This window comes from Hyla sarda, chromosome 2 (genome assembly GCF_029499605.1).
Source record: "Hyla sarda isolate aHylSar1 chromosome 2, aHylSar1.hap1, whole genome shotgun sequence".
Classification (NCBI taxonomy): Eukaryota; Metazoa; Chordata; class Amphibia; order Anura; family Hylidae; genus Hyla; species Hyla sarda.
Window position 1 is genome coordinate 11,012,067 of NC_079190.1, and position 26,595 is coordinate 11,038,661.

Below are 26,595 nucleotides of genomic sequence, written 5' to 3' on the forward strand. Positions count from 1 at the left end.
TTTATTTATTTATATATATTTATTTATTTAAATGTTATTAAGCGTATGATTTTAGGCCGTCCATTTTATCAATATGTCGATGGATTAAAAAAAAAAAAAAATTGTTCACATGGCCTTCTCCTTAAGGGCAGTATTTCATCAGCTGTTGCAAAACTACAACTCCCAGCATGCCCGGACAGCCGTTGGCTGTCCGGGCATGCTGGGAGTTGTAGTTTTGCAACAGATGGCGGCACTATGGTTGAAAAACAATACGATAGGGACCGGAGCATGACCGATTTATAAAACTCCTGGTCAGGCGTGGCATATTTAAGCTCCGCCCCCAGATTAGTCGTGTCTCTGCTAATCCCAATGTCATTTCCAGGATCCTCTAACCCTATAGGCTTTCGCCATCAATAATTCACGGCGCAAAACGGGAAGCGCTCAGGCGGATGAGTAAGAATGACCTGTTTATTAGCTAAGTAATGGCGGACGACGAGCTTTCAAGACCACTTAAGTCCCTAATCCCGTAAAAGACCCCACTAAGTGGTCATTAGCCTGGTTTACTTCACTTGACTTGACTTGATAATTGGGGGTACTCCAGCGTTTATCACCTCTACCCCTTTAAGAAGGAAGATTGTAGGCAGTTCAGGGTGATGGGAAAGTTGGGTTGTGGCTCTTATGGGAGATTATTGGTGAACACAATCTGAAACCACCATTTTGTACACAGAGGTCAGGCGTGGGGGGGGAAGACGGAGACTTCCACAGGCAGAACAGTAGCAATGCCTTAAAGGGGTACTCCAGCACTTAAATACAGGATAAAGGAGAAGTTGCTGGGAACCCCCATGATTGCCAGTCACAATCATTAGTGTCCCCTCATCTCTCCCTGTGTCACAATCATTACTCTCCCCTCTCCTGGATCAGTCATTAGTGCCACAGTCATTATTGTCCCCTCATCTTTCCCTGTGTGTCTGTCATTATTGTTCCCTCATCTCCTCCTGTGTCACAGTCATTATTGTCCCCTCATCTCTCCCTGTGTTTCAGTCTGCTGTCCCCTCATCTCTCCTTGTGTGTCAGTCGTTACTGTCCCCTCATCTCTCCCTGTGTCACAGTCAATAGTGTCCTCTCATCTCTCATTGTGTGTCACAGTCATTACTGGCCTCTCATCTCTGCCCGTGTCACAGTCATTAGTATCCTCTTATCTCTCCCTGTGTCACAATCATTACTGTCCCCTCATCTCCCCCTGTGTCACAGTCATTACTGTCCCTCCTCTCTTCTGGTGTCTGTCATTATTGTCCCTTCATCTCCCCCTGTGTTTCACAGTCTGCTGCTGTCCCCTCATCTCTTCTTGTGTGTCAGTCATTACTGTCCCCTCATCTCTCCCTGTGTCACAGTCATTAGTGTCCTCTCATCTCTCATTACTGTCCTCTCATCTCTCCCCGTGTCACAGTCATTAGTATCTTCTTATCTCTTCCTGTGTGTCGCAGTCATTAGTGTCCTCTCATCTCTCCCTGTGTCACAATCATTACTGTCCTCTCATCTCTCCCGGTGTCACAATCATTACTGTCCCCTTATCTCTCCCTGTGTCACAATCATTGGTGTCCTCTCTACCTGTGTCAGTCATTACTGTCCTCATCTCTCCCTGTGTCACAGTCATTAGTGTCCTCTCATCTCTCATTACTGTCCTCTCATCTCTCCCCGTGTCACAGTCATTATTGTCCCCTCATTCCTCCGTGTTTGTCATTACTGTCCTCATCTCTCCCTGTGTCAGTCATTAGTGTCCCCTCATCTCTCCGTGTGTCACAGTCATTAGTATCTTCTTATCTCTCCCAGTGTCACGATCATTACTGTCCCCTTATCTCCCTCTGTGTCACAGTCATTATTGTCCCCTCATTCCTCCGTGTTTGTCATTACTGTCCTCATCTCTCCCTGTGTCAGTCATTAGTGTCCCCTCATCTCCCTGTGTCACAGTCATTAGTGTCCTCTCATCTCCCCCCCCCCCCTCCTGTGTCACAGTCATTACTGTCCCCTCATCTCTCCGTGTGTCACAGTCATTAGTGACCACCGAGACCGCTAAATTTAAGAAAGACAGGGTTTTTATTTTGTGTTTTTTATTTTTTTTGGGGGGGGGGGGGGGGGAGTTAATAGATGGTCAACCTCTATTGGTGAGGGCTGACAAAAACCTAGGTCAGCATGGTGACCTGGCGCCTGGGATTTGTCTAGCCCTGGTCTATGGGAATGCCGGAGGTACCTGATTAATACAGGTTTATGTAATCTTCCAGCTGTTGAAAAAACTACATTACCTGAGCTTGGTCTTCAGCTGTTGTGCGTGCTGGGAATTGTAGTTACGCAACAGCCCGCATGACTCAGGTTCAGCTTGACGCCGACACAGACACCTTTTTACAATGACATGTATAGGTGATAACTCGTTAGTGGATATATTTGGCGCGGCGGCTTGTTGGAAGGCAGAAATCGGTCAGATTGAATTTTTACTTTTAGGTCTTACGTTATAAGGGGCACGGCACAGTCCTGTTTTCTTAAAGGAATGTGCCCTAAAATATTTAGCGTCAACGCTGGACAGGATCTTTGTCATACTGCTGTTTTTGCAAAAGTGTGAATAGGTCATCCCAGATGCTTATGGCCTGTCCCAGTGTTTCCCGTCCAGTGCGCCTCCAGCTGTTGCAAAACTACAACTCCCAGCATGCCCAAGCTGTTGTATTCCATATATACTAGGCCAGTGTTTCCCATCCAGTGTGCCTCCAGCTGTTGCAAAACTACAACCTCCAGTATGCCCGGACAGCCTTCGGCTGTCCGGGCATTCTGGAGGTTGTAGTTTTGCAACAGCTGGAGGCACACTGGATGGGAAACACTGGCCTATCCTGACTACAAGGGAGTGATATGTTGTCCATAGCGACCAATCAGAGCGTAGTTTATGTAAAAGAAAACAAAAAAAAATCCAGGCTGGGATTGGTTGCCATGGGCAACAACGACTCCATTCATTGTTCCAGTCCCTGGAAACACTTCTGAAACGAAAGACACGATCTGATTGGTTGCTATGGAAAATGCTTCCGCTTTTACCTCGCACTACTCTTGATACGTCCCGCTTCAGTTATCGGCACTAATGGTAAATGGTCTTTGTTTCCCGTGGTAACCAATCACAGCGCAGCTTTCACTTTACCATAGAAATTTAAGCCAAACGCTGGTTGGTTGCTATGGGCAACAGTGGTTTTCTGTTATGCAGGAGTTCACTTGGGGGGGGGGGAGAGTTTATTATCGCTTTTATCTTTAAATTTTTATTTTTTTAACACCACTTTACAGTGAAAGCAGTGATTTGGGGCTAAATTGCAGCAAAAATGCCTAAAGTTTACTGCCAGTAAGAAAATTGTGTCAAAATGGCAAAAATTATACTGGAATTACTGAAAAAAAACTGCCAAATCATGAAATAAAGATGTAAATACCGCCTGAGGGTATGTTCAGACAAGCGGATTTTCCACGCGTATTTCGCAGCAGATTTGCCGCTGAAGGACTTCTGTATGCTGACTTTACATGTGCCGGCTCGGAGTGGCAGTCTGCCGCTACGAGCAGACACACTGCGATGTGTGAGTCGCCGCGCGCATTCGCAGTATACTCGCACATCGCGGCAGCTCTCTGCCTAGCTCATAGAGCAGGGGGAGTGGCTGCGATGCGTGCGAGTACACCGCGCATGCGCGGCGACTCTCGCATTGCTTCAGTGTGTCTGCTCGTAGCGGCGTATTGTTTTTTTTTGGACCCTATGGCCAATATATATATACACTGCTCAAAAAACTAAAGGGAACACTAAGATAACACCTCCTAGATCTGAATGAATGAACTAATCGTATGAAATACTTTCGTCTTTATGACAAAATCACACAAAAATTATCAATGGAAATCAAATGTATCAACCCATGGAGGTCTGGATATGGAGTCACACTCAAAATCATAGAGGAAAACCACACTACAGGCTGATCCAACTTTACGTAATGTCCTTAATACAAGTCACAATGAGGCTCAGTAGTGTGTGTGGCCTCCACGTGCCCGTATGACCTCCCTACAACGCCTGGGCATGCTCCTGATGAGGTGGAGGATGGTCTCCTGAGGGATGTCCTCCCAGACCTGGACTAAAGCATCCGCCAACTCCTGGACAGTCTGTGGTGGATGGAGCGAGACGTCCCAGATGGGCTCAATCGGATTCAGGGGAACGGGCGGCCAGTCCATAGCATCAATGCCTTCCTCTTGTAGGAACTGCTGACACACTCCAGCCACATGAGGTCTAGCATTGTCTTGTATTAGGAGGAACCCAAGGCCAACCGCACCAGCATATGGTCTCACAAGGGGTCTGAGGATCTCATCTCGGTACCTAATGGCAGTCAGGCTACCTCTGGCAAGCACATGGAGGGCTGTGCGGCCCCCCAAAGAAATGCCACCCCACACCATTACTGACCCACTGCCAAACCGGTCATGCTGGAGGATGTTGCAGGCAGCAGAACGTTCTCCACGGCGTCTCCAGACTCTGTCACGTCTGTCACATGTGCTCAGTGTGAACCTGCTTTCATCTGTGAAGAGCACAGGGCTCCAGTGGGAAATTTGCCAATCTTGGTGTTCTCTGGCAAATGCCAAACGTCCTGCACGGTGTTGGGCTGTAAAAAGATGTTGCCTATAGCAACCGGTCTGGATGCTGCTTTTGTTTTTCTATGAAATATGGTTGCTGTGGGCAACTGGTCCATTTTAGATTCATTTTAGATAGATCTCCATTGTGTGCAGTGGGGGGGCTATATCTTTTGGGTTATGATGTAGGACAATGGTCTGCATATGGTGGACCTCCAACTGTTGCAAAATTACAACTCCAGGCTTGCTGCGAGTTGTAGTTTTGCAATATCTGGAGGGCCACAATTTCGAGGACCCCTGATGTACAACTCCCATAATGCCCTAACAGTTGTAGGTTTTGGGGGTGGGGATGACCCATATAAATGGCTGGACGTGTTTCTCACATAGTCATGGGGGCTGCTCCGCGATCACACGCGACATTCCTCCTGACTATCGATCACCTGCACGTTGTTTGTTCCTACTAAACATTCCCCAGGTGACGGCTACAAGGCTGTGGCGTGCCCGTGCCTCACGCGTTTTACAATCTCCGTTTCCTGTCTGTGAAGGGATCGTAATACTTCTCACAGCTGAGGGTTTGTTACAGTCACATCCAGTCATGATGGTCCCCTGGGGTAGGGAGTACGTACAGTATGTTAGTAGCAGAAACTTTTCTTCTGTGCTGTTTGTTACAGTGTATCAGTCTGGAGTGCCGAGTCATTTTTTTTTGCAGGTTTTTACGCAGGATATGCACCAAAATCTGCGTCAAATCTGAACACGTTTCAAAGTCTGAGTACTGTATGCGAAGGGTATTTTGCGGTATCGTGAACACAACGGAATTTCAGCGGCAGAACTTTCCTCTATGGAAGTTCCTCCCCCGAAAGAATGATACGTGCGAAACACATTGCCACCTATGGTGCCGACCATGCACGTGTGGTCCTAACGCCGCCCAATTCCGTTGGCATTGGCCGCCCCCTCACCTTTAAAGGGGTACTCTGGTGGAAAACATCTTATTTTTTTTATTTTTTTTTAAATAAACTGGTGCCAGAAAGTTAAAGGGGTATTCCAGGCAAAAACTTTTTTATATATATCAACTGGCTCCAGAAAGGTAAACAGATTTGTAAATTACTTCTATTAAAAAAAATCTTAATCCTTTCAGTACTTATGAGCTTCTGAAGTTAAGGTTGTTCTTTTCTGTCTAAATGCTCTCTGATGACACATGTCTTGGGAAACGCCCAGTTTAGAAGCAAATCCCCCATAGCAAACCTCTTCTAAACTGGGCGGTTCCCGAGACAGGTGTCATCAGAGAATACTTAGACAGAAAAGAACAACCTTAACTTCAGAAGCTCATAAGTACTGAAAGGATTAAGTTTTTTTTAATAGAAGTAATTTACAAATCTGTTTAACTTTCTGGAGCCAGTTGATATATATCTATCTATATCTATCTATATCTATCTATATCTATCTATATCTATCTATATCTATCTATATCTATCTATATCTATCTATATCTATCTATATCTATCTATATCTATCTATATCTATCTATATCTATCTATATACTGGAATACCCCTTTAAACTGATTTGTAAATGACTTCTATTTTAAAAAATTTTATACCCTTTCAGTACTTATTAGCAGCTGTATGCTACAGAGGAAATTCTTTTCTTTTTAAATTTATTTTTTTGTCTTGTCCACAGTGCTCTCTGCTGACACCTCTGTCAGTGTCAGGAACTGTCCAGAGCAGGAGAGGTTTGCAATGGAGATTTTCTCCTGCTCTGGACAGTTCCTGACACGGACAGATGTGTCAGCAGAGAGCACTGCGGTCAGACTGGAAAGAACTCCCCCCCACCCCCCCCCCCCCCTCAGCCGTATGCGCTCCCGTATTGCATAAAACGTGATGTGAACCCAGCCGAACATATGAAGAGCTGCTGATACAATTCAAACATGTGTAGAGATGTAGCAGAGCTGGATTTGTTCTTTTTGATCACTGTAATCCTATAAAGAACCACTCCTCCTAATATCTCCAGGAATGGTCCCATATGACGTTCCCGGCTCTGCTTTATATCTCTCTATAAATGTGTCTGTGTTCTAGGAAAGTCCCCATTCTCCTCTCACCGAAGGCCAAGATAAGATAAAACACCAGATTGTATATACAGATAGGATAAGACTGATACATTGTACATAGCTAGTCCTGCTGAGAAGTGATACAATTGTATCCAGTCTAGACAATGCTCTGTGAGCTAAACATCCTGGACTCCAGACTGATACATTGTACATAGCTCGTCCTGCTCTCAGCTGAAAAGTGATGCAATTGTATCCAGTCTAGACAATGCTCTGTGAGCTAAACATCCTGGACTCCAGACGGATACATTGTACATAGCTAGTCCTGCTCTCAGCTGAGAAGTGATACAATTGTATCCAGTATAGACAATGCTCTGTGAGCTAAACATCCTGGACTCCAGACTGATACATTGTACAAAGCTCGTCTTGCTCTCAGCTGAGAAGTGGTACAATTGTATCCAGTATAGACAATGCTCTGTGAGCTAAACATCCTGGACTCCAGACTGATACATTGTACATAGCTAGTCCTGCTCTCAGCTGAGAAGTGATACAATTGTATCCAGTCTAGACAATGCTCTGTGAGCTAAACATCCTGGACTCCAGACTGATACATTGTACATAGCTAGTCCTGCTCTCAGCTGAGAAGTGATACAATTGTATCCAGTCTAGACAATGCTCTGTGAGCTAAACATCCTGGACCCCAGACTGATACATTGTACATAGCTCGTCCTGCTCTCAGCTGAGAAGTGATACAATTGTATCCAGTCTAGACAATGCTCTGTGAGCTAAACATCCCGGACTCCAGACTGATACATTGTACATAGCTAGTCCTGCTCTCAGCTGAGAAGTGATACAATTGTATCCAGTATAGACAATGCTCTGTGAGCTAAACATCCTGGACTCCAGACTGATACATTGTACAAAGCTAGTCCTGCTCTCAGCTGAGAAGTGATACAATTGTATCCAGTCTAGACAATGCTCTGTGAGCTAAACATCCTGGACCCCAGACTGATACATTGTACATACCTAGTCCTGCCCTCAGCTGAGAAGTGATACAATTGTATCCAGTCTAGACAATGCTCTGTGAGCTAAACATCCCGGACTCCAGACTGATACATTGTACATAACTCGTCCTGCTCTCAGCTGAGAAGTGATACAATTGTATCCAGTATAGACAATGCTCTGTGAGCTAAACATCCTGGACTCCAGACTGATACATTGTACAAAGCTCGTCTTGCTCTCAGCTGAGAAGTGGCACAATTGTATCCAGTCTAGACAATGCTCTGTGAGCTAAACATCCTGGACTCCAGACTGATACATTGTACATAGCTAGTCCTGCTCTCAGCTGAGAAGTGATACAATTGTATCCAGTCTAGACAATGCTCTGTGAGCTAAACATCCCGGACTCCAGACTGATACATTGTACATAGCTAGTCCTGATCTCAGCTGAGAAGACACAATTGTATCCAATGTAGACAATGCTCTGTGAGCTAAACATCCTGGACCCCAGACTGATACCTCGGCAGTAAAAGTATAGGAAAGAATTATCTAGACTGGATACAGTTGTAACAAACCCTCAGCTGTCAGAAGGATTAGGTCTGCATTGGTTTTTTTTTCTCCTATTTTGTGCATTTTCCTGGGAACTCCTCGGTGGCCTCCGCTCTGCGGTGCGATGCTCTGCAGACAGCTGATGCTCCGTCCTCAGGGATTAGGGAGCAGGTGATTTTTCTCTGTCGCTTCATCACCTTTTTAGATGCAAATTGGTGTCTTCTGCGGCGTCTCCTTCATGTGCCATCTGGTGTCCCCTGGGCTGCAGCACAAACACAGACCTGGCAGCCCCTGGCCCCCGAGGGCCCCTTCATCTGTACGGGCATTTTATACTAAATACTTAATAAGGTATGAATCGCCCCGGGGCTGGGTAACTAGTCCGGCTGTATGATGGTGCCATATACCGTGGTGGTGCTCGGTGCCTGCTGTGAGCTCCGCTATCATCTCTGGACTCTCATAGTGATGGAGGTTTCTGAGTCAATGGGATAATCTCATGTGTGCGGCCATAGAAGAACCAGCATGTCTGACATCAAAGGAGAGAAACAGCGCCACCCTTGTCCATAGGCTGTGTGTAGAATTGCAGCTCAGCCCCAGTCAAGTGGCAAAACTACAACTCCCAGCATGCCTGCACAGCCGAAGGCTATCAGTTTTCCATCCGCAGACCCAAATAAGGGAATGACATTACTCGTTTTACTACAAAATTTAAAGGGGTACTCCAATAGAACTGGTGCCAGAAAGTTAAACAGATTTGTAAATTACTTCTATTTTAAAATCCTTTCAGTACTTATTAGCAGCTGTATACTATGGAGGAAATTCTTTTCTTTTTGAATTTCTTTTTTTATCTTGTCCACAGTGCTCTCTGCTGACACCTCTGTCCATATCAGGAACTGTCCAGAGCAGCATAGGTTTTGCTATGGGGATTTTCTCCTTTTCTGGACAGTTCCTTATACGGGCATCAGGTGTCAGCAGAGAGCACTGTGGACAAGACAAAAAAGAAATTAAAAAAGAAAACAATTTCCCCTGTAGCATACAGCTGCTAATAAGTACTGGAAGGATAAAGATTTTTTTTTTTTTTATAACAAATCTGTTTAACTTTCAGGCACCAGTTGATTTAAAGCCAAAGCCAAAAAAATTATTTGTGTACTTACAAAATTACTTTTGTAACTTTTGGGGTTTTTGTCGTGAGTGAAATGACATGTAATTGTATTGACATACAGAAAAAAATTATATAACAATAACCAGTTTACACAGGTTTTGTTTTAATATACCATTTTTTTTTTTTATTAAAACTTTTTGTCAGAAAATAATTCTGCTTGAAATTCTCCTTTATTTTTCGTAAACGATTCATATACGGGCAACATTTTTTGCACTGTAATCTGCAGTTTTTACCTGTATCTTTGTTTTCATTGGGGTTTTTTTTATCACTTTTTTTTATTTTTATTCCATATATATAATATATATATATTTTTTATTCTGGCATATTAAGTGACAAAAAAATTTTGCAATTCTGAGCTTTCATACTTAGGAGTTCCCCCTGTATATGAATGGAATTTGTGGAATCTTATTTTGTTGATTTGAGTCTTCCAATTTCGGGTTATTGTCCAAGGTAAAAAAAACTAAAAAAATAATAATTTAAATTAAATAAATCAAAATAAATTATTATTAATAATAATAATAATAATAATTATAATAATAAAAAATGATATATAATACTGGTGTGTGTGTGTGTGTGTGTGTGTGTGTGTGTGTGTGTGTATATATATATATATATATATATATATATATATATATATCTTTTATTTTTTTTTTAAAGAAAATATAATAATAATGATTAATAATAATAATAAATATTTTTCTTAAAGTGTATTATGAATATTCTGAATAAAATATATATATATATATATATATATATATATATATATAATTTATTCAGAATATTCATAATACATTTTAAGAAAAATATATTTATTTTTATTAATCATTATTATTAGTATATATTTTTCTTAAAAAAAAAAAAAATTTAAAAAAAGCACCACAGGTGGAATGTGGTCCTACAGCTCAACCTCATCCACTTCTATGCAATACCAAAAACCACCCATGGACAGGTGTGGTGCTATAGAAAAAAAGCCATTATCAACCCCTATGTATTTTATTCCATCGGAGTAGCACCCAATTACACATTAGGTGTCTTCCACCATGGTTGACCACCCCCCCCCCCCCCCCACACCCCTTGAATAGATTAGATTGTGCTGATGGAACCAACAAGGTTGAATATTTCACTTCTTTTCTCTTTTTATTTGACACAGGAGTCGCTCTGTGACCACTGAAGATGTCTGACAATGGTATAGACATCGATGATAAACCTCCAGCCCCGCCCCTGAGGAACACCAGCACTTTGATTGGAAGCAGCATGAAGGACTCAATCAACCATGGCTCAAGGCCTCTTCCTCCGAATCCAGAGAAGAAGAGTCGGCTTCTGAACATATTACCCAGGACTGGAGATAAAAGTACAGTATTGTTCAGGGCCTAATAATTATAGACATAGGGGGCGCTCTATAACTGTATACTATATACATTAGGAAGCCAGACAGAGAAATAGATGCAAATATAGAAGTCTGGGTTCTTCCCAAAGCTTGAGTCATTTGTTGTATGGTATCAGATCTCGGTGATCGGGTTACACCTAAACTCCACCCACAAGACGGCCAATACACAAGGGTTAAAGGGGTACTCCACTGGCCAGTGTTCGGGTCGGCTACGGCCCTCGAGACGTCACGACCACGCCCCCTCAATGCAAGTCTATGGGAGGGGGCGTGACGTCCGTCACGCCCCCTCCCATAGACTTGCATTGAGGGGGCGTCATCATGACATCACGTGGGGGCGTGGCCGACCCCCGCAGCGCGAAAAGAGCGTTCGGAACATTTCGTTTCGAACGCGGGCCAATGGAGTACCCCTTTAATATATCTTTAATGGCTGGCAGCCTAGTTTATCGTCTGGTAACTGAAGTTTACTTTAACTCCTCACGCTCAGGTCCGCACTGAATAATAGTTTAGCATTTCACGAAGGTGTGAAAACTTATGCGCTGCTGTTTATTTGGGTAAAGCGGGAAGTTTGTGCATAAGTGTTCACTACCTTTTGTTACATCTATGTATTTCTGCATAATCCTGTAAAGTTATAGTAAAGTATTACAGAAATAGACAGAAGTGTATAAGTTTTCACACCCATCTATGTTACACCTGTTATGGCATTGGGAGACCCTGGTATAAATGCTAATCCTCCCTCATTGTGTCCTTCAGAGTCAGAGAGGTTTTGCATATATACAAGGGTTTTTGTATTTTTAGTTTTTTTAAGTTGTGAGGGAATGAAAACTTCCTCAATTCTCTCTGCAAGATGGAAGTGCGTGTTTGTTTCATTTCCCAAATAATCCTGTTGCGTTACAGTGAATGTATAGCGTAATCACAGCCAGATACTGAAACATGTTTGTTTTTGCTACATTTGTATGTTATTTAGTTTTTCATACATAATTATGGAATAGGAATGCGTGGAGGAGCCATACAGATGGGGTGTTGTGCAGCTGGGGGGGCCAGGAATGAGATGGGAGCCATGCTTCTGGGGGCAAGGAATAAGATGGGGAGCCATGCTTCTGGGGGCCAGGAATGAGATGGGAGCCATGCTTCTGGGAGTCAGGAATGAGATGGGGAGCCATGCTTCTGGGGGCCAGGAATGAGATGGGGAGCCATGCTTCTGGGGGCCAGGAATGAGATGGGGAGCCATGCTTCTGGGGGCCAGGAATGAGATGGGGAGCCATGCTTCTGGGGGCCAGGAATGAGATGGGGAGCCATGCTGCTGGGGGCCAGGAATGAGATGGGAGCCATGCTTCAAGGGGCCAGGAATGAGATGGGGAGCCATGCTTCTGGGGGGTCAGGAAAGAGATGGGGAGCCATGCTGCTGGGGGCCAGGAATGAGATGGGGAGCCATGCTGCTGGGGGTCAGGAATGAGATGGGAGCCATGCTTCTGGGGGCCAGGAATGAGATGGGGAGCCATGCTGCTGGGGGCCAGGAATGAGATGGGGAGCCATGCTGCTGGGGGCCAGGAATGAGATGGGGAGCCATGCTGCTGGGGGCCAGGAATGAGATGGGGAGCCATGCTGCTGGGGGCCAGGAATGAGGTGGGGAGCCATGCTGCTGGGGGCCAGGAATGAGGTGGGGAGCCATGCTGCTGGGGGCCAGGAATGAGATGGGGAGCCATGCTGCTGGGGGCCAGGAATGAGGTGGGGAGCCATGCTTCTGGGGGCCAGGGATGAGATGGGGAGCCATGCTTCTGGGGGCCAGGAATGAGATGGGGAGCCATGCTTCTGGGGGTCAGGGATGAGATGGGGAGCCATGCTTCTGGGAGTCAGGAATGAGATGGGGAGCCATGCTTCTGGGGGTCAGGAATGAGATGGGGAGCCATGCTTCTGGGGGTCAGGAATGAGATGGGGAGCCATGCTTCTGGGGGTCAGGAATGAGATGGGGAGCTATGCTTCTGGGGGTCAGGGATGAGATGGGGAGCCATGCTTCTGGGAGTCAGGAATGAGATGGGGAGCCATGCTTCTGGGGGCCAGTAATGAGATGGGGAGCCATGCTTCTGGGGGCCAGTAATGAGATGGGGAGCCATGCTTCTGGGGGTCAGGAATGAGATGGGGAGCCATGCTTCTGGGGGTCAGAAATGAGATGGGGAGCCATGCTTCTGGGGGTCAGGAATGAGATGGGGAACCATGCTGCTGGGGGTCAGGAATGAGCTGGGGAACCATGCTTCTGGGGGCCAGAAATTAGATGGGGAGCCATGCTTCTGGGGGTCAGGAATGAGATGGGGAGCCATGCTGCTGGGGGCCAGGGATGAGATGGGGAGCCATGCTGCTGGGGGTCAGGGATGAGATGGGGAGCCATGCTGCTGGGGGTCAGGAATGAGATGGGGAGCCATGCTGCTGGGGGTCAGGAATGAGATGGGGAGCCATGCTGCTGGGGGTCAGGAATGAGATGGGGAGCCATGCTGCTGGGGGTCAGGAATGAGATGGGGAGCCATGCTTCTGGGGGTCAGGAATGAGATCGGGAGCCATGCTTCTGGGGGCCAGAAATGAGATGGGAGCCATGCTTCTGGGGGCCAGAAATGAGATGGGAGCCATGCTTCTGGGGCCCAGGAATGAGATGGGGAGCCATGCTTCTGGGGGCCAGGGATGAGATGGGGAGCCATGCTGCTGGGGGCCAGCAATGAGATGGGGAGCCATGCTTCTGGGGGCCAGCAATGAGATGGGGAGCCATGCTTCTGGGGGCCAGGGATGAGATGGAGAGCCATGCTGGATATTAGGAATTAGATGGAAAATCATGCTTTGGACAAAGAATGAAAGAGGAGCCATGCTGGGGACCAGGGATAAGAGGGGTCATGCCAGGGGAATGAGATACGTGGCCTTGCTGGGGACTGCCCATCACCTGCCCAATAACATCCCTACAGTGATCATGGTGGGGGCAGCATCATGTCTGCAGGAAACCAGGCACTGCCCATCACCTGCCCAATACCATCTCTACAGTGATCATGGTGGGGGCAGCATCATGTCTGGAGGAAACCAGGTACTGCCCATCACCTGCCCAATACCATCTCTACAGTGATCATGGTGGGGGCAGCATCATGTCTGCAGGAAACCAGGCATTGCCCATCACCTGCCCAATACCATCCCTACAGTGATCATGGTGGGGGCAGCATCATGTCTGGAGGAAACCAGGTACTGCCCATCACCTGCCCAATACCATCCCTACAGTGATCATGGTGGGGGCTCATCATGTCTGGGGGAAACCAGGTACTGCCCATCACCTGCCCAATATAATCCCTACAGTGATCATGGTGGGGGCAGCATCATGTCTGGAGGAAACCAGGCACTGCCCATCACCTTCCCAATACCATCCCTACAGTGATCATGGTGGGGGCTCATCATATCTGGGGGAAACCAGGTACTGCCCATCACCTGACCAATACCATCCCTACAGTGATCATGGTGGGGGCAGCATCATGTCTGGGGGAAACCAGATACTGCCCATCACCTGCCCAATAACATCCCTACAGTGATCATGGTGGGGGCAGCATCATGTCTGCAGGAAACCAGGCACTGCCCATCACCTGCCCAATACCATCCCTACAGTGATCATGGTGGGGGCAGCATCATGTCTGGGGGAAACCAGGCACTGCCCATCACCTGCCCAATACCATCCCTACAGTGATCATGGTGGGGGCAGCATCATGTCTGGAGGAAACCAGGTACTGCCCATCACCTGCCCAATACCATCTCTACAGTGATCATGGTGGGGACAGCATCATGTCTGCAGGAAACCAGGCACTGCCCATCACCTGCCCAATACCATCCCTACAGTGATCATGGTGGGGGCAGCATCATGTCTGGAGGAAACCAGGTACTGCCCATCACCTGCCCAATACCATCCCTACAGTGATCATGGTGGGGGCTCATCATGTCTGGGGGAAACCAGGTACTGCCCATCACCTGCCCATAATAATCCCTACAGTGATCATGGTGGGGGCAGCATCATGTCTGGAGGAAACCAGGCACTGCCCATCACCTTCCCAATACCATCCCTACAGTGATCATGGTGGGGGCAGCATCATGTCTGGGGGAAACCAGGTACTGCCCATCACCTGCCCAATACCATCCCTACAGTGATCATGGTGGGGGCAGCATCATGTCTGGGGGAAACCAGGCACTGCCCATCACCTGCCCAATACCATCCCTACAGTGATCATGGTAGGGACAGCATCATGTCTGGGGGAAACCAGGCACTGCCCATCACCTGCCCAATACCATCCCTACAGTGATCATGGTGGGGGCAGCATAATATCTGGAGGAAACCAGGCACTGTCCATCATCTGCCCAATACCATCCCTACAGTGATCATGGTGGGGGCAGCATCATATCTGGAGGAAACCAGGCACTGCCCATCATCTGCCCAATACCATCCCTACAGTGATCATGGTGGGGGCAGCATCATGTCTGGAGGAAACCAGGCACTGCCCATCACCTGCCCAATACCATCCCTACAGTGATCATGGTGGGGGCAGCATCATGTCTGGGGGAAACCAGGCACTGCCCATCACCTGCCCAATACCATCCCTCCAGTGATCATGGTGGGGGCAGCATCATGTCTGGAGGAAACCAGGCACTGCCCATCACCTGCCCAATACCATCCCTACAGTGATCATGGTGGGGGCAGCATCATGTCAGGAGGAAACCAGGCACTGCCCATCACCTACCCAATACCATCCCTACAGTGATCATGGTGGGGACAGAATCATGTCTGGAGGAAACCAGGCACTGCCCTTCACCTGCCCAATACCATCCATACAGTGATCATGGTGGGGGCAGCATCGTGTCTGGGGGAAACCAGGTACTGCCCATTACCTGCCCAATGCCATCCCTACAGTGATCATGGTAGGGGCAGCATCATGTCTGGAGGAAACCAGGCACTGCCCATCACCTGCCCAATACCATCCCTACAGTGATCATGGTGGGGGCAGCATCATGTCTGGGGGAAACCAGGCACTGCCCATCATCTGCCCAATACCATCCCTACAGTGATCATGGTGGGGGCAGCATCATGTCTGGAGGAAACCAGGCACTGCCCATCACCTGCCCAATACCATCTCTACAGTGATCATGGTGGGGACAGCATCATGTCTGGAGGAAACCAGGCACTGCCCATCACCTGCCCAATACCATCCCTACAGTGATCATGGTGGGGGCAGCATCATGTCTGGAGGAAATCAGGTACTGCCCATCACCTGCCCAATACCATCCCTACAGTGATCATGGTGGGGGCAGCATCATGTCTAGGGGAAACCAGGCACTGCCCATCATCTGCCCAATACCAACCCTACAGTGATCATGGTGGGGGCAGCATCATGTCTGGAGGAAATCAGGCACTGCCCATCACCTGCCCAATACCATCCCTACAGTGATCATGGTGGGGGCAGCATCATGTCTGGAGGAAACCAGGCACTGCCCATCACCTGCCCAATACCATCCCTACAGTGATCATGGTGGGGGCAGCATCATGTCTGGAGGAAACCAGGCACTGCCCATCACCTGCCCAATACCATCCCTACAGTGATCATGGTGGGGGCAGCATCATGTCAGGAGGAAACCAGGCACTGCCCATCACCTGCCCAATACCATCCCTACAGTGATCATGGTGGGGGCAGCATCATGTCTGGAGGAAACCAGGCACTGCCCTTCACCTGCCCAATACCATCCATACAGTAATCATGGTGGGGGCAGCATCATGTCTGGGGGAAACCAGGTACTGCCCATTACCTGCCCAATACCATCCATACAGTGATCATGGTGGGGGCAGCATCATGTCTGGGGGAAACCAGGTACTGCCCATTACCTGCCCAATACCATCCCTACAGTGATCATGGTGGGGGCAGCATCATGTCTGGAAGAAACCAGGCACTGCCCATCACCTGCCCAATACCATCCCTACAGTGATCATGGTGGAGGCAGCATCATGTCTGGAGGAAACCAGGCACTGCCCATCACCTGCCCAATACCATCCCTACAGTGATCATGGTGGGGGCAGCATCATGTCTGAGGGAAACCAGGCACTGCCCATCACCTGCCCAATACCATCCCTACAGTGATCATGGTGGGGGCAGCATCATGTCTGGAGGAAATCAGGCACTGCCCATCATCTGCCCAATACCATCCCTACAGTGATCATGGTGGGGGCAGCATCATGTCTGGAGGAAACCAGGCACTGTCCATCACCTGCCCAATACCATCCCTACAGTGATCATGGTGGGGGCAGCATCATGTCTGGGGGAAACCAGGTACTGCCCATCATCTGCCCAATACCATCCCTACAGTGATCATGGTGGGGGCAGCATCATGTCTGGGGGGAAACCAGGTACTGCCCATCACCTGCCCAATACCATCCCTACAGTGATCATGGTGGGGGCAGCATCATGTCTAGTGGAAACCAGGTACTGCCCATCACCTGCCAAATACCATCCCTACAGTGATTATGATGGGGGCAGCATCATGTCTGGGGGAAACCAGGTACTTCCCATCGCCTGCCCAATACCATCCCTACAGTGATCATGGTGGGGGCAGCATCATGTCTGGGGAAACCAGGCACTGCCCATCACCTGCCCAATACCACCCCTACAGTGATCATGGTGGGGGCAGCATCATGTCTGGGGGAAACCAGGCACTGCCCATCACCTGCCCAATACCATCCCTACAGTGATCATGGTGGGGGCAGCATCATGTCTGGGGGAATCCAGGCACTGCCCATCACCTGCCCAATACCATCCCTACAGTGATCATGGTGGGGGCAGCATCATGTCTGGGGGAAACCAGGCACTGCCCACATTCTGCCCAATACCATCCCTACAGTGATCATGGTGGGGGCAGCATCATGTCTGGAGGAAACCAGGCACTGCCCATCATATGCCCAATACCATCCCTACAGTGATCATGGTGGGGCAGCATCATGTCTGGAGGAAACCAGGCACTGCCCATCACCTGCCTAATACCATCCCTACAGTGATCATGGTGGGGTAGCATCATGTCTGGAGGAAACCAGGCACTGCCCATCACCTGCCCAATACCATCCCTACAGTGATCATGGTGGGGCAGCATCATGTCTGGAGGAAACCAGGCACTGCCCATCACCTGCCCAATACCATCCCTACAGTGATCATGGTGGGGCAGCATCATGTCTGGAAGAAACCAGGCACTGCCCATCACCTGCCCAATACCATCCCTACAGTGATCATGGTGGGAGCAGCATCATGTCTAGTGGAAACCAGGTACTGCCCATCACCTGCCCAATACCATCCCTACAGTGATCATGGTGGGGGCAGCATCATGTCTGGAGGAAACCAGGCACTGCCCATCACCTGCCCAATACCATCTCTACAGTGATCAAGGTGGGGGCAGCATCATGTCTGGAGGAAACCAGGCACTGCCCATCACCTGCCCAATACCATCCCTACAGTGATCATGGTGGGGGCAGCATCATGTCTGTGGGAAACCAGGCACTGCCCATCACCTGCCCAATACCATCCCTACAGTGATCATGGTGGGGGCAGCATCATGTCTGGGGGAAACCAGGCACTGCCCATCACCTGCCCAATACCATCCCTACAGTGATCATGGTGGGGGCAGCATCATGTCTGGGGGAATCCAGGCACTGCCCATCACCTGCCCAATACCATCCCTACAGTGATCATGGTGGGGGCAGCATCATGTCTGGGGGAATCCAGGCACTGCCAATCACCTGCCCAATACCATCCCTACAGTGATCATGGTGGGGGCAGCATCATGTCTGGGGGAAACCAGGCACTGCCCATCATCTGCCCAATACCATCCCTACAGTGATCATGGTGGGGGCAGCATCATGTCTGGAGGAAACCAGGCACTGCCCATCACCTGCCCAATACCATCCCTACAGTGATCATGGTGGGGGCAGCATCATGTCTGGGGGAAACCAGGCACTGCCCATCATCTGCCCAATACCATCCCTACAGTGATCATGGTGGGGGCAGCATCATATCTGGGGGAAACCAGGCACTGCCCATCACCTGCCCAATACCATCCCTACAGTGATCATGGTGGGGGCAGCATCATGTCTGGGGGAAACCAGGCACTGCCCCTCACCTGCCCAATACCATCCCTACAGTGATCATGGTGGGGGCAACATCATGTCTGGAGGAAACCAGGCACTGCCCATCACCTGCTCAATACCACCCCTACAGTGATCATGGTGGGGGCAGCATCATGTCTGGAGGAAACCAGGCACTGCCCATCACCTGCCCAATACCATCCCTACAGTGATCATGGTGGGGGCAGCATCATGTCTGGAGGAAACCAGGCACTGCCCATCATCTGCCCAATACCATCCCTACAGTGATCATGGTGGGGGCAGCATCATGTCTGCGGGAAACCAGGCACTGCCCATCACCTGCCCAATACCATCCCTACAGTGATCATGGTGGGGGCAGCATCATGTCTGGGGGAAACCAGGCACTGCCCATCACCTGCCCAATACAATCCCTACAGTGATCATGGTGGGGGCAGCTTCATGTCTGGAGGAAACCAGGCACTGCCCATCACCTGCCCAATACCATCCCTACAGTGATCATGGTGGGGGCAGCATCATGTCTGGAGGAAACCAGGCACTGCCCATCACCTGCCCAATACCATCCCTACAGTGATCATGTTGGGGGCAGCATCATGTCTGGAGGAAACCAGGCACTGCCCATCACCTGCCCAATACCATCCCTACAGTGATCATGGTGGGGGCAGCATCATGTCTGGGGGAAACCAGGCACTGCCCATCACCTGCCCAATACCATCCCTACAGTGATCATGGTGGGGGCAGCATCATGTCTGGAGGAAACCAGGCACTGCCCATCACCTGCCCAATACCATCCCTACAGTGATCATGGTGGGGGCAGCATCATGTCTGGAGGAAACCAGGCATTGCCCATCACCTGCCCAATACCACCCCTACAGTGATCATGGTGGGGCAGCATCATGTCTGGGGGAAACCAGGCACTGCCCATCACCTGCCCAATACCATCCCTATAGTGATCATGGTGGGGGCAGCATCATGTCTAGGGGAAACCAGGCACTGCCCCTCACCTGCCCAATACCATCCCTACAGTGATTATGGTGGGGCAGCATCATGTCTGGAGTAAACCAGGCACTGCCCATCACCTGCCCAATACCATCACTACAGTGATCATGGTGGGGGCAGCATCATGTCTGGGGGAAACCAGGCACTGCCCATCACCTGCCCAATACCATCTCTACAGTGATCATGGTGGGGGCAGCATCATGTCTGGAGGAAACCAGGCACTGCCCATCACCTGCCCAATACCATCCCAACAGTGATCATGGTGGGGGCAGCATCATGTCTGGAGGAGACCAGGTACTGCCCATCACCTGCCCAATACCATCCCTACAGTGATCATGGTGGGGGCAGCATCATGTATAGAGGAAACCAGGCACTGCCCATCACCTGCCCAATACCATCTCTACAGTGATCATGGTGGGGGCAGCATCATGTCTGGGGGAAACCAGGCACTGCCCATCACCTGCCCAATACCATCCCTACAGTGATCATGGTGGGGCAGCATCATGTCTGGAAGAAACCAGGCACTGCCCATCACCTGCCCAATACCATCCCTACAGTGATCATGGTGGGAGCAGCATCATGTCTAGTGGAAACCAGGTACTGCCCATCACCTGCCCAATACCATCCCTACAGTGATCATGGTGGGGGCAGCATCATGTCTGGAGGAAACCAGGCACTGCCCATCACCTGCCCAATACCATCTCTACAGTGATCAAGGTGGGGGCAGCATCATGTCTGGAGGAAACCAGGCACTGCCCATCACCTGCCCAATACCATCCCTACAGTGATCATGGTGGGGGCAGCATCATGTCTGTGGGAAACCAGGCACTGCCCATCACCTGCCCAATACCATCCCTACAGTGATCATGGTGGGGGCAGCATCATGTCTGGGGGAAACCAGGCACTGCCCATCACCTGCCCAATACCATCCCTACAGTGATCATGGTGGGGGCAGCATCATGTCTGGGGGAATCCAGGCACTGCCCATCACCTGCCCAATACCATCCCTACAGTGATCATGGTGGGGGCAGCATCATGTCTGGGGGAATCCAGGCACTGCCAATCACCTGCCCAATACCATCCCTACAGTGATCATGGTGGGGGCAGCATCATGTCTGGGGGAAACCAGGCACTGCCCATCATCTGCCCAATACCATCCCTACAGTGATCATGGTGGGGGCAGCATCATGTCTGGGGGAAACCAGGCACTGCCCATCATCTGCCCAATACCATCCCTACAGTGATCATGGTGGGGGCAGCATCATGTCTGGGGGAAACCAGGCACTGCCCATCACCTGCCCAATACCATCCCTACAGTGATCATGGTGGGGGCAGCATCATGTCTGGGGGAAACCAGGCACTGCCCCTCACCTGCCCAATACCATCCCTACAGTGATCATGGTGGGGGCAACAACATGTCTGGAGGAAACCAGGCACTGCCCATCACCTGCTCAATACCACCCCTACAGTGATCATGGTGGGGGCAGCATCATGTCTGGAGGAAACCAGGCACTGCCCATCACCTGCCCAATACCATCCCTACAGTGATCATGGTGGGGGCAGCATCATGTCTGGAGGAAACCAGGCACTGCCCATCATCTGCCCAATACCATCCCTACAGTGATCATGGTGGGGGCAGCATCATGTCTGCGGGAAACCAGGCACTGCCCATCACCTGCCCAATACCATCCCTACAGTGATCATGGTGGGGGCAGCATCATGTCTGGGGGAAACCAGGCACTGCCCATCACCTGCCCAATACAATCCCTACAGTGATCATGGTGGGGGCAGCTTCATGTCTGGAGGAAACCAGGCACTGCCCATCACCTGCCCAATACCATCCCTACAGTGATCATGGTGGGGGCAGCATCATGTCTGGAGGAAACCAGGCACTGCCCATCACCTGCCCAATACCATCCCTACAGTGATCATGTTGGGGGCAGCATCATGTCTGGAGGAAACCAGGCACTGCCCATCACCTGCCCAATACCATCCCTACAGTGATCATGGTGGGGGCAGCATCATGTCTGGGGGAAACCAGGCACTGCCCATCACCTGCCCAATACCATCCCTACAGTGATCATGGTGGGGGCAGCATCATGTCTGGAGGAAACCAGGCACTGCCCATCACCTGCCCAATACCATCCCTACAGTGATCATGGTGGGGGCAGCATCATGTCTGGGGGAAACCAGGCACTGCCCATCACCTGCCCAATACCATCCCTACAGTGATCATGGTGGGGGCAGCATCATGTCTGGAGGAAACCAGGCACTGCCCATCACCTGCCCAATACCATCCCTACAGTGATCATGTTGGGGGCAGCATCATGTCTGGAGGAAACCAGGCACTGCCCATCACCTGCCCAATACCATCCCTACAGTGATCATGGTGGGGGCAGCATCATGTCTGGGGGAAACCAGGCACTGCCCATCACCTGCCCAATACCATCCCTACAGTGATCATGGTGGGGGCAGCATCATGTCTGGAGGAAACCAGGCACTGCCCATCACCTGCCCAATACCATCCCTACAGTGATCATGGTGGGGGCAGCATCATGTCTGGAGGAAACCAGGCACTGCCCATCACCTGCCCAATACCATCCCTACAGTGATCATGGTGGGGGCAGCATCATGTCTGGAGGAAACCAGGCACTGCCCATCACCTGCCCATTACCGTCCCTACAGTGATCATGGTGGGGGCAGCATCATGTCTGGAGGAAACCAGGCATTGCCCATCACCTGCCCAATACCACCCCTACAGTGATCATGGTGGGGCAGCATCATGTCTGGGGGAAACCAGGCACTGCCCATCACCTGCCCAATACCATCCCTATAGTGATCATGGTGGGGGCAGCATCATGTCTAGGGGAAACCAGGCACTGCCCCTCACCTGCCCAATACCATCCCTACAGTGATTATGGTGGGGCAGCATCATGTCTGGAGGAAACCAGGCACTGCCCATCACCTGCCTAATACCATCACTACAGTGATCATGGTGGGGGCAGCATCATGTCTGGGGGAAACCAGGCACTGCCCATCACCTGCCCAATACCATCTCTACAGTGATCATGGTGGGGGCAGCATCATGTCTGGGGGAAACCAGGCACTGCCCATCACCTGCCCAATACCATCCCTACAGTGATCATGGTGGGGGCAGCATCATGTCTGGAGGAAACCAGGCACTGCCCATCACCTGCCCAATACCATCCCTACAGTGATCATGGTGGGGGCAGCATCATGTCTGGAGGAAACCAGGCACTGCCCATCACCTGCCCAATACCATCCCAACAGTGATCATGGTGGGGGCAGCATCATGTCTGGAGGAGACCAGGTACTGCCCATCACCTGCCCAATACCATCCCTACAGTGATCATGGTGGGGCAGCATCATGTATAGAGGAAACCAGGCACTGCCCATCACCTGCCCAATACCATCCCTACAGTGATCATGGTGGGGGCAGCATCATGTCTGGAGGAAACCAGGTACTGCCCATCACCTGCCCAATACCATCCCTACAGTGATCATGGTGAGAGCAGCATCATGTCTGGAGGAAACCAGGTACTGCCCATCACCTGCCCAATACCATCCCTACAGTGATCATGGTGGGGGCAGCATCATGTATAGAGGAAACCAGGCACTGCCCATCACCTGCCCAATACCATCCCTACAGTGATCATGGTGGGGGCAGCATCATGTCTGGGGGAAACCAGGCACTGCCCATCACCTGCCCAATACCATCCCTACAGTGATCATGGTGGGGCAGCATCATGTCTGGAGGAGACCAGGCACTGCCCATCACCTGCCCAATACCATCCCTACAGTGATCATGGTGGGGGCAGCATCATGTCTGGGGGAAACCAGGCACTGCCCATCACCTGCCCAATACCATCCCTACAGTGATCATGGTGGGGCAGCATCATGTCTGGAGGAGACCAGGCACTGCCCATCACCTGCCCAATACCATCCCTTCAGTACTATGTGAGAGAACAGTCCCAAGCACTGTGCCCAACCTCTTGTCTTTTATTATATGGAAATTACTTTTTTTTAAGCTTTTTACAAGCACTGTGAAGCCTTTATGGTTTGATGACTATTGTAGCGGTTATTTTGATTAATTGACACAATGACGTCAGCAGGAGAAACGTTATCCTGCCAGGGGTTATTTGAAGCTTTATGACCGAGCTTATCTTATGTGGAAGTAGCCATTTGTATAGACTAGGGTTTCCCAACCAGTGGACCTCCAGCTGTTGCAAAACTGCAACTCCCAGCATGCCGGGACAGCTGTTGTAGTTTTGCAACAGCTAAATGCGTACTAGTTGGGAAATACTATTATAGACTGTAATCATAAGAGAAATATGAATAAATGAATATTTAAGACCTCATTGAGTAGGTTGAAACGTCGCCTCACATTGTGGGTGAATAAAATATTTTTTTTACTCCTGGATCGCTGGAGTGCCGCCATGTTATTTTTGGAGCTGCATTACTTGGGACGTGTTGGTCTGGTCTTACATAGGACTGAGCACCCACCTTGATCCTGGTATCTGAATCCCGCACAGTGCCACTCACATTCTAACTGCTATATATATATATAATATATAATATATTTTTTTTAACCCCCCAAAAAATGTAAAAAATAAAAAAATAAATATATATATAACGTATTTTTCGCCGTACAAGACGCACTTTTTCTTCCCCAAAACTGGGAGGAAAAAGTCGGTGCGTCTTAAACGGCGAATACACCCCTATTGCGGCGGTCCCTGCGTCCATCAACGGCCGGGACCCGCGGCTAATACAGGACATCACTGATCGCGGTGATGCCCTGTATTAACCCTTCAGACGGGATGATCAAAGCTGACCGCCGCGTCTGAAGGGAAAGTGACACTAACCCGGATTTCACCGCGGCGGTCCCGAACAGCCCGACTGAATAGCCGGGTTAGTGCTTACAGGACACCGAGAGGGACCTTACCTGCCTCCTCGGTGTCTTCTCCGTTCAGGGATCCCCTGTATGGCCGGCGCTCTCCTTCCTCGTCATCACGTCGTCGCGTACGTGCGTCGGCGTGCGTAACGACGTGATGGTGGCGACGGAGAGAAAGGATACCCGGCCGGCAGCAGAGACGTTCCGGAGCGGCGGGGACACGTGAGTATTACCTCCTATGCAGTGGTCTTCAATCTGCGGACCTCCAGATGTTGCAAAACTACAACTCCCAGCATGCCCGGACAGCCAACGGCTGTCCGGGCATGCTGGGAGTTGTAGTTTTGCAACATCTGGAGGTCCGCAGGTTGAAGACCACTATTGGGTTCAAAATCTTTATTTTTTTAGATTTTTGCACCTATAAATTGGGTGCGTCTCATACGCCGCTGCGTCCTATAGGGCGAAAAATATGGTGTATGTATATGTATATATATATATATATATATATATATATATATATATATATATATATATATATATATATATATATATATATATATATATATATATATATATAATGAGCAGCTGACCACTGATAACCAATCATTTATTTACATTTTTTTTTTCTTAGCAGGTGGCAAAAAGAAGCCCCCAGAAATCTCCCTCCCATCAGACTTTGCGCACACCCTTCATGTCGGTTTTGATCCCGTGACGGGAAAATTCACTGTAAGTCGAGAGCGATGGAGTAAAAAATGTAATTAAAATAAAAAGTATAGACTTGTTATAGCGATTTCATGACCCTTTTTCTCTATTTACATCCAGAGCTGCTGCTTTCAAAATTCTTTTGGTTGTCCTCGGTAACCGACAGCGGTTTAGCTCCCCCACTGCTGTCAGTCATGTGATCTAACAACCCTGCACTGACTTATCTACTCAGCTCCCACAATGCACTGCTACAGGAAGCCAAAAACATTCTGATTGTAAATCGGCACCGATTTAAAATTATTATTCAGGAGTTTTTGTCGATTTTTTTATTTATTTTTTTACTGTGAAATGTTATATAAGCAATGGAAGGTTCCTTTTAAAGGGGCACTCCGGAGCCGTGGTCGTGATGTCACAGCCACGCCCCCTCATGATGTCACACCACACTCTCTCCATTCATGTCTATGGGAGGGGGCGTGTCTACCAACACGCCCCCCTCCCATAGACCTGAATGGAGGGGGCGTGTGTGATATCACGAGAGGGCGTGGCCTGGGCACTGCGGGAGATTGTTGGGGGGGGGGGGGGCCCTCCCTAGTGGCGGGACCCCTGCCATCAGACATCTTATAAGATATCTAGTAGCGGAGTACCCCTTTAAAGGAGAAGTTTCATACTAAAAAACGTATTCACTATCTGCAGGATAGGGGATACGTTTTAGATCGTGGGGTCTAACCGATGGGGGCCCCCCACGATCTCCTGTATGGAGCGGCACGTTACGACCCCCCCACCTGAAGCGGGGGCTGCCGCACCCCTTCCATATATCTCTATGGGAGAGCCAAACCTAGCCGAATGGTTATCTCTTGGAGACCTATGGCAGGGGCGTGGTGGCCCCCGCTTCGGGCAGGCACCAACACGCCTCGTTCCTGGAGAGAGCTGGGGCTCCATCGGTCTGACCTCCCCACGTTTTATAACTTATCCCCTATCCTGCAAATTCTGACTATATAGAGCATCATTGGCTATTATTAGAGAATAACGTAGAGGTTCTTGTGTACGCCTTGTGCTTACCTGTTTTAGCTGATGTGGCAGGTATGTGGTTTTCTGCCATACTGATTGCAA

General features: G+C 49.6%; 1 protein-coding gene across 4 annotated transcripts in view; it reads left to right on the plus strand.

The window, feature by feature from the left end:
* Window positions 1-26,595, plus strand: part of PAK1 (p21 (RAC1) activated kinase 1) — a 117,462-nt gene that overhangs the window by 40,552 nt on the left and 50,315 nt on the right. For 2 of the 4 annotated variants that reach the window (XM_056561149.1, XM_056561148.1), the window contains exons 2-3: window positions 10,496-10,696; window positions 25,415-25,509. In XM_056561149.1, the coding sequence (XP_056417124.1) occupies window positions 10,519-10,696; window positions 25,415-25,509 (273 nt within the window). In that variant the 5' untranslated portion in view covers window positions 10,496-10,518. Of the gene's footprint in view, window positions 1-3,079; window positions 3,101-10,495; window positions 10,697-25,414; window positions 25,510-26,595 lie in introns of those variants that run through there. The other 2 variants (XM_056561150.1, XM_056561151.1) reach the window with 2 other exon arrangements.